The following is an 8,873-nucleotide window of genomic DNA, read 5'->3' as shown; positions in this document are numbered from 1 at the left end:
TATCAGAAATAAACGATGCGAATTTTAAGGAGAAGAGTAATACGATAACTAATTAATTTCATTCATTCATTCATTCATTCGTTCGTTCGTTCGTTCGTTCGCTCATTCATTCATTGATTTATTGATTTATGGGTAAATATATAGATATACATATAAAAGAATAAAAAGAAGAGAAGAAAAAGAAGAATTAAAAAATGAAAAAAAAAAGTAAAGAAAGAAACAAACAAAATTGACGATTAATTAAACGATATGGGTATATACATTGGATGGTATGTCGTATGTATATGTGTACATATATACACTTTATACTGGCGCGAGCGTGCGTGTACGTATACGCAGTATCCGTGAGAGAGGGGAAGATCGTGCGTACGTGTTGGTGATTGCGTGTCGAGATTTCGCACGCGAGTCTCCTTCTTCTTGTATTAAACTAAATAATATAAAAAGAACAAAAATTAATTGAAAATAAAATAAAATAAAATAAAAATAAAAAAAAAAGAAACATGCCATACTGCACGTACGCACGTGTCGCAACGAGCATATTATTTATACTTACATGCATTCGAGAAAGGGAGAGAGAGAGAGAGAGAGAGAGAGAAAGAGAGAGAGAAAGAGAGAGAGAGAGAGAAAGAAAGCGAAAGCGAAAGCGAAAGCAAAAGAGACAGATAGAGATAAAAAAAAAGAAAAAGTGAGAAAAAAATAATGAAAGAGAGAAAAAAAAAAGAAAAAGGAAAAAGGAAATGAGATTTGTTGTGTCGTGGGTAAAAACAGACTGTGCGTTAGTTAGTAAGTATTAATCTAAATGAATATGGCCGCGCGCGAGGCCAGCTCGATGTGACGGTTGTGTTGAGTGTGCGTGCTTCCCCTCCTTGGTCTCCAAGTTCATCGTTCCATTTTATCATTAATCGTTCGTGCCCTCTCATCGTTGTAATCCCTACCCTATTATCAAAACACATACACGCGTATATACGTATTTACATACATACGCAAAGAGTCAAAAAGTACCTAATCTACTTCACCCCAACCCCCTCTACCCAATCTCATTGATATCGCTCGAGAGAATAAAAACCACCTTCTTCACTCCTCTCTCTTTCCTCTCTCTCTCACTCTCTCTCTCTCTCTCTCTCTCTCTCTCTCTCTCTCTCTCTCTCTCTCTCTTTCTCTCTATCTATCTACCTATCTATCTACCTATCTATCTATCTATCTATCTATCTATCTATCTATCTCATCGCATCGCTCATAAAATATGTTTCCTCACCGTTTTAAAAAGCATCAACGTTTTCTCTCTTTCATCCCTCACTTTCGGTCGCGTGGTGCTACCCTAACACACCTCTTTCGCACCCCACCATTCAATCGATCCATCCATTTATCCATTCATTCATCCATTCATCCATCCATTCATCCATCCATCCATCCATTCATCCAAGTATTAATTCATCCAAACCTTCTGCCATCTCGATCGATCCCCCTCTCAAAAAACCCCTTTGTAATGCTTCAACGCCTCCGTCGTCATGTTGTTGTCATTCTTAATTATTGTAATATATAATGAATAACGATCATTGTTGAGTATTGTCTGATTGTAATACATTGATATTGAATTGATATGAATTGATAATCATTAATTAAAAAAGCGTAATATTAAACTTTGTGGATGTAGCTAATATTGGTGTGACCGAAAGAACGAGAGAATATGTTTTGTTATGTATGCATGAAAGTATGCATGAAAGAAAGAAAGAAAGAAAGAAAGAAAGAAAGAAAGAAAGAAAGAGAGAACGAAAGGAAATGTTTGAAAGAGAGAGAAAGAAAAGTCGCGTTATAGAATAAAAATATACGAGCGACAGAAGAATCATCGATCGCAATGGACGACGTTTGGCGAGCGTAATTTATATACATATACATATACATATACATATAATACGTTTACTCTCGAAATCGCTAAGATACAAAAAGAAACTAAAGAAAAAACTGTAAATCATCTTTTCTTCGTAAGATTCAAAATGATGTCCACCATAATGATAATCTGTCAGAGTAAATATAACGTCGCTGGAAAATGAAGGAAGAAAAGAACTTATCAAGGCAGAATTTTTAATCGATTTAACGGGAAAACTTACGCTACCAAAGTTACCCTCCAAAAACAAGCCCCTAACATACGATCCCCCTTGACGTATTGTATAATTTATATTATTTTTAATAAATGTATGATATATAGACACCGATTTGTGTCTCTTCTCGACAAACTCGTGACAATGCGATCGGACGAGATACAAAAAATAACATGATGAATCGTCCGAGGTATGAATATACATATATGTGCGTACGTATGCGTGTATGTGTATGTCTCTATGTGGATGTGTTCGTTCGTTCGTTCGTTAGTTCGTGTATGTTTCTCGTGCGTGATTTTAAAACAGGTGATGATAATGATTATGATGATGGTGGTGGGTGCGCGTCCTGTGCGTCAATTCAATGTGAAGTTGTTCGTGGAGAAAAAAATATTTATTGGCTCGAAAAAAGTACTAACGAAAAAATAAAAAATCACTGACGAAGAAGAAGAAGAAGAATAAACGATTTGGATTAGATAGATGGTGACCGAAAGGTAAGGAAAGTAAGCAAATAAATACTTACATAAACGAACGAGTTGAAAAGAGACGCGGGAGATATTGATAAGTTGCTCGGGGTGGGGAGAAAAATGAAAGAGAAAGGGAGAGAAAAATGGAAAAAGCGTAAAGACGCACAACGGAAATGGGCAAGGCCAGACAGGGTAAAAATAAAGAAAACAAAATAAAAATAAACAGCGAGATATGAAGAGAGGTGTCGAGAGTGAATATTTTAATAATGGCGGACGAAGTCTGGAAAGGCGCTGATAATATCGAAGACTAAACGTGGGAGAAGACGATGAACTAATAAAGACGAAAGAAAACAAAGACAAAGAGAGAAAGAGAGAGAAAGAGAGAGGTCGTGAAAGAGAACAGTAATCGTATTAACCCTTTACACTTAACAAATATGGCGTCTATATAAAATAATAAAATGTCTATACAATAATGGTGAATTTTCTTTCATTCATATCATTTATCTGTCATTTCTTATCTCAATAAGAAATCGATAATTCGTAATAGATTAAAGTGTAAAGGTTTAATGTCGGATTTTTCGGATTATTTGTACGATTTGCTGGAATCGCAATTAAAAATTAAAAGAGGAAGAGAGAGAGAGAGAGAGAGAGAGAAAGAGAGAGATAAAATTCAAATCAGACTTTAATCCCTGAACTCTTTCGATCGTCGTTACTCTGTGAAATATCGAGGATTTTGTAAGAATGATGGGAAGGGCTGAGGGGAATTAAAGGGCATATATCTCCTTCGCACACGTCGACTTCAAAATGGTACTAATAAACCCAAAGTGCCTCTGGTAGATTTTGGGGCATAAGCTTCACTAATAAAGATTACATAAGCGTTTTATCTTATAAATAAAAAGGAGAGTAAATCTGAATGGAGGAAAAAAGAAGCAAGGGAAAAAAAGAAAGATGGTGGATGGACTAATCGAGCAAAGAAAGGAGAAAGAGAGAGAGAGAGAGAGAGAGATTAAAGGGAACGAACGAATATTAAAGAATTTTATCGGAGAAAGAGTTTAAACAGAACGTATGTATATACGTAAGTACATATGTACGTCGAGTAAGAGACTATTTAGATAGGCATAACATATAGTCGGTAGTATAGTTTCTATGTCAATAGTCTCGTCTGCTGCCCTGAGTGTCTTTCCCAGATGGTATACACGATATATCTCCAGGATATGCATATTATTCCTTGAAGAAAAAAACGACGCCGTATATCTTGACGAATAGCATGCCCTTCTGATCCCTCAAACTTTCCAACTCTTTAAACCTTCGATCTTTCTTGTAATAATAAAGCCATTGCGTTTGTCTATCGTCATCTCGATGACTTCCATCTCAACTCTCTTTCTCTCTCTTTGTTTTACCTCGCATTAAATCAGTTTCATCGTGTGATAGGTCGTTTTGCCACATCGACTCCCTTCTCCTCTCCCCCTCTTAACGTTATTACCCCCAGTATCAAATCCCCCAGTCCTCTAAATCGGCACGTTTTGCTAAATAAAATATTATCATTGTATCATCGATGGTTCCTTATTAATTATGAAATATACAAGTCCCCACAATTTGTAAGAGATTTCGAGTATTAAGAAGATCTGTGTATGTATGTGTGTGTGTATGTCTGTGCGTGTGAGTATCTATCTCCATTCGTAACGCATGGCTTTGCCGTCGACGACCCTAAATTTCCTACCACTCCCATGCCTCCTACACCAATCGGTTTTCTGATGATATCTAGGATGACGGGTTCAACTATCCCGCGCGTTGTCACGTCTAACATAAGTTATGCTCTGATAAATGTACGATTGAATTTAGAAACGTGAGCGCGCCTCTCCGAGTGTTTGGTGTTTCTTCGGGTGTATACGTCTGCCTGTGTGTGACTGTGTATACTGTGTGAAGTCTATTTTCTTTCTTCTTTATATTCTTTCTCTCCTCTCTCTCTCACACTCTCTTCCTCCTCAGTCTTTAACTTTACTTATTTTTATCCTTGAAAAATCTGTCTCTGTGAAAATATAAAAAACTGATAAAAACAAAATAAAATAGATTATCAACGATAAAGATAAGAATGAAGGAGGGGAGAGGAGGGGAGAGAGAGAGAAAATATATTGAGAGAAAGAGATAGAGAAATGATGTGAAAAAGAATCGAGCGAATGTTTTTAGACTGTGCAAGACTGAGAGAAACAGCGGAAGGAGCAGACCGATCGCATCCATGGTCGCTTCCTCGCCGCTCATTTTTACGTCATAAACATTAATTACGATTATACATATTGAGAGATACAAGGTGCAAGAGGCAAGATAAAACGAAAAAAATAAAAGGTTTAAAATACATGGAAAGAAAATAATGCATCATGCATGAAGAGGAAGAGCAGGATTACGTTACGTTTATAATAGTCATGTTCCTTTCCAATCGATAATTATTAAAAATAATAAATCTCTATATCAATCCTTGCTACAATATTATTTTGTACTTGTTTTATTATAATATCTCTTAATATATTATATATAAATATATTATAAATAATGCCGTTTTTAGGTTATTCGACTTTTATTATTATTATTATTATTATTATTATTATTATTATTATTATTATTATTATTATTTTTGTATAAATGTGTGATTAATAGTACGAATAGTGTAATAATTTTGTATGTTTATTGAACCAAAAATAAATATTATTGATAAAGAAAAAAATAGGGCGAAGTGCAAGAACTTGGTGAATCTCTATAAAAAACACAAAGATATTTTATCATTATATAAAATATAATAAATTAGTTTTCCGTTTCCTTGTTCATCGGCTTATCAGCTTCTTCGTCCATTACCCTCGCCGCGTCGGTATCATTTGAGCGTCGCTCGTTATTATGTCGAAGACTTTGTGGGCCCACCGTGCTCAGTACGATGGGTAGGAGCAACAAGCCGTGCCAAAGGCCAAATAATATTACTAAGAAAAATATTTTGAAAAACGCACGGAACACATAGGCATCCGAAAAAGCTAACATCGAGAGGGCTAACAATGTTGAGCCCGCACCATATGCCACAGCAGCTCCAATGTGTTTTACTGCGATCAATGCTCTTATCTTACGATCTTGATTGTTATTTTTCTTTGACGAGGCATTCAGAAAAGCATGTGCTACGTGTGCGGCATAATCCACACTCAAACCAACCGCTAACTCTAGACCTGTTTAAATCATATTAACGACAAATGTTTTATTCGTTACCTTAGATACAATCAGATTCGGTATTAGAAACAACTCACCTATGCATGAAACTATGTCTATTGTTAATCCCCAGAAATACATAAACCCACAAACATTAAGAAGCGTCAGAAGTACACACAACAAGATCCAGAAACATGTTTGCGGTTCTGCTATCAGAACCGCGGTAGTACCCATTACACAAATAAGAGCTAAAATAATATTTCGCAAGACTTCCTGTGCGATCAATTTATCAGTCACCCAAGTACTAAACATTTTACTCCAAATCGTCACGAATCCATTGATTCCAGTTTCCCTCGCAACTTGTTTAGTATCGTCCATCGCTGGAATCCATTGGTGAGGACCGGTAAATTTGGTAAAGAAAAATTCTATAGTAGCAATTAAAATGCGAGGTGCGTCTTCTCCGCACTTGAGTTTTCCATCGAAGTGAAAATTCATTTGATATTTTCCACCCATACGACTAAAGAGAAATTTCGATAAATATCGTTGAAAATCTTCGTTCTTGATCTTGTTCGTTGTTAAGTCTAAAGATAAATCAAAACTATATTAACAAATTATATCATTCGCGAATATCTTCAGACATACCTGCTTGATAAAATTTTTGCACAAAATTTGCAAACTCCTCTGGCCAAGAATCGACTTTCTCCACTGACGATAAATTTTTCAAATTTGAAGCAAGCGTCATTATTTTAGAGAATTCCGACGTATAATCAATGTCACCAATAAAAACGTAAGCACTGTGACCTCTTTGAGAAAAGTATTGATTCCTTGCAACTATGTAGTCGCTCAAATGAGTACCTTTTGGTAAAAACCATATTGGATCAAACCACTGTTCCAATTGATACGAACCAACTGCACCTACCGATGCTGCTATTATCGTGATCAGTAGAATAGTTAACTTTCCAGGTACAGTTAGAACGATCTTTGAATACAAGCGATCTATTAATTTCGTTGAGAATGTTTCGTTGGGATCGACAATTTTTGAAATATAATTTTCATGAACTATACAAGGTATGAAACCATTTCTTTTCTGTTGGATTCGTTTCGCATCCAAGGTAAAAAAAGCGACAAAAAATGTGATTTGTAATAAAAACGTCACGAGAACTCCGACTGCAGCGTAAATACAAAATGATTGGAGCGACGGTAATATCTGAAAATTAATTATACTTAAATATTTCTTCAATTTATAGTCATAAAAATGATGAATGCATACCGTCGATGCACCGATAATAAATGCAACGACATCGGTAAACGATGTGATGCAAATAGCAGAACCCGCATGGCCCAATGCTAGACCTATCCTTTCATGCAATGCTTTTTTTCTATTTTCTTCGAGCGAATGTATTTGCTTCCAAGAAGCCATCATTACGAACAAATCGTCTATTCCAAGACCCAGTAACATAAATGGTAAGGATGTATGTACTGGACCATAAGGAATTCCAATTGCTGAACATACACCAATGGATATTATGAAGGCACCACCAACGCAAAGTAATCCAGTCACAGTGAGGCAAAACTATTTCAAATAAAAATATCAACATAGTATATATGTATGAAACAATTTGTATAAGTGTCAAATTATAGAACCATTATAATTACCCTCCATTCTACCCAGTTGAAATTAGAAAGAATTAATTGAACGTAAAAGAACATCAACAATATTCCTATTGCTAATTTATCTATATCTTGAAACAAGGTAGACGAACTAATGTCTCCAAAACTTCTACCTGCTTCATAAAATAATCCCAACGTTTCATTACGATAGTGATTATTATTCCAATTTTTTAATTTTGTTGAAGCTTTTTCTAGAGTAAGGAGAAATCCTGATTCCCACTTCAATGCTTCTTCCGTCGCCTGAGTATAAATTATCATTAAGAATAAAAATCTTATTACTAATTATCTTTCTATTAATTTTAATATGGTGTACATTTAATTATTCATTTCTGAAAACCAATGATTAAGTTAAGATAGACTATTACGAGTAGTATGTATACTTATACATCATTTTATGCAGTTAGTCTTTATGTACAAATTACTAAATATGTATTCCAATCACTTTTCAACTACCTATTATATAAACACTAATTATTAACACTTTGAAAATAAAATGTAATCGAATATGTGGTTCACCTTGTCTCATCTATTCTTCATTTCTACTTTTTTTTTTAACTTCAATAAAAGAGAAAAAAATATTTAATTTGTAATATTCACATAAATTATACATATGCAAAAACATAATGTATAGGCATTAAAAATGACATAGAGACTTACCTTACCCAATCAGCTGTTCCAGCATCATTTCCAAACGTGTCCATGTCTATGTTAGAAAAGTTAACGCGCACCATGAACTGCGTTTTAAGTGCTTTGGCTGACACGATTCTCCCATTTTTGTCTCTTGTAACGTCGCCTAGGAGATCGGTGAAATTCATAGGATGACCAAGAGTAGGGCTGACTTTAACAGTATTTATCCTCATAATGATATCTTCTTTTGTTTGATTCTTGATCCTATTGCTGTCATATTCCCAAAGATCAAGTATGCTATACATAAAACAAACTCTCGGTAAACTATCATATATTCTGCAATATAAATTAGTATCTGCATGCACAGCCGGTTCAAATACTGTTTTATTTAAATCTGCAGAAGGTTCTTCTTCAAAGAATTCATTGTCCAAATAATTCGTACTCCTTGTATTTCGGATATGACCCTTTATGGAAGGTATTCTATCAACAAAGCAGAATTTTTAGTATTGTTTGCAGCTTTTTAGATATATAATAACTTACTTAAAGCACACATCTGTCCATGAAATATGAGCATGTATACCAGGAACTTTAGTTAATACCACTTGTTTTGTGATTTCATTCAACTGAAAATAATGCGTATCAATGTAATTACTTATTTTGAATAATATAGAAAAATTAATAAGAGGGTAAAAATTGATAACATAATATAGTAGTAGTGTTCGAAAAGTTATAGTAGAATAACGTTTTTAAAAATTGACTCTATATATAAGATAGTGAAAACTTATGACTGTAATAAAAATGATGTTATATTGACTTATGAACATAACTA

General features: G+C 34.5%; 1 protein-coding gene across 1 annotated transcript in view; it reads right to left on the bottom strand.

Moving 5' to 3' along the window:
* Positions 1-5,182: 5,182 nt before the first annotated feature.
* LOC106789431 (patched domain-containing protein 3-like) overlaps positions 5,183-8,873 on the bottom strand; it is a 4,888-nt gene continuing 1,197 nt past the window's right edge. Inside the window, exons 2-8 of the mRNA XM_014753618.1 lie at positions 8,585-8,667; positions 8,080-8,524; positions 7,403-7,657; positions 7,017-7,319; positions 6,389-6,953; positions 5,845-6,327; positions 5,183-5,766 (exon numbers count right to left, since the gene is read on the bottom strand). Of these exons, the coding sequence (XP_014609104.1) occupies positions 5,360-5,766; positions 5,845-6,327; positions 6,389-6,953; positions 7,017-7,319; positions 7,403-7,657; positions 8,080-8,524; positions 8,585-8,667 (2,541 nt within the window). The 3' untranslated portion in view covers positions 5,183-5,359. The remainder of the gene's footprint in view (positions 5,767-5,844; positions 6,328-6,388; positions 6,954-7,016; positions 7,320-7,402; positions 7,658-8,079; positions 8,525-8,584; positions 8,668-8,873) is intronic.

Source organism: Polistes canadensis, unplaced genomic scaffold, assembly GCF_001313835.1.
Source record: "Polistes canadensis isolate GaletaPanama2010 unplaced genomic scaffold, ASM131383v1 scaffold_183, whole genome shotgun sequence".
Lineage (NCBI taxonomy): Eukaryota > Metazoa > Arthropoda > Insecta > Hymenoptera > Vespidae > Polistes > Polistes canadensis.
This window is presented reverse-complemented; position numbering and strand designations above follow the sequence as displayed.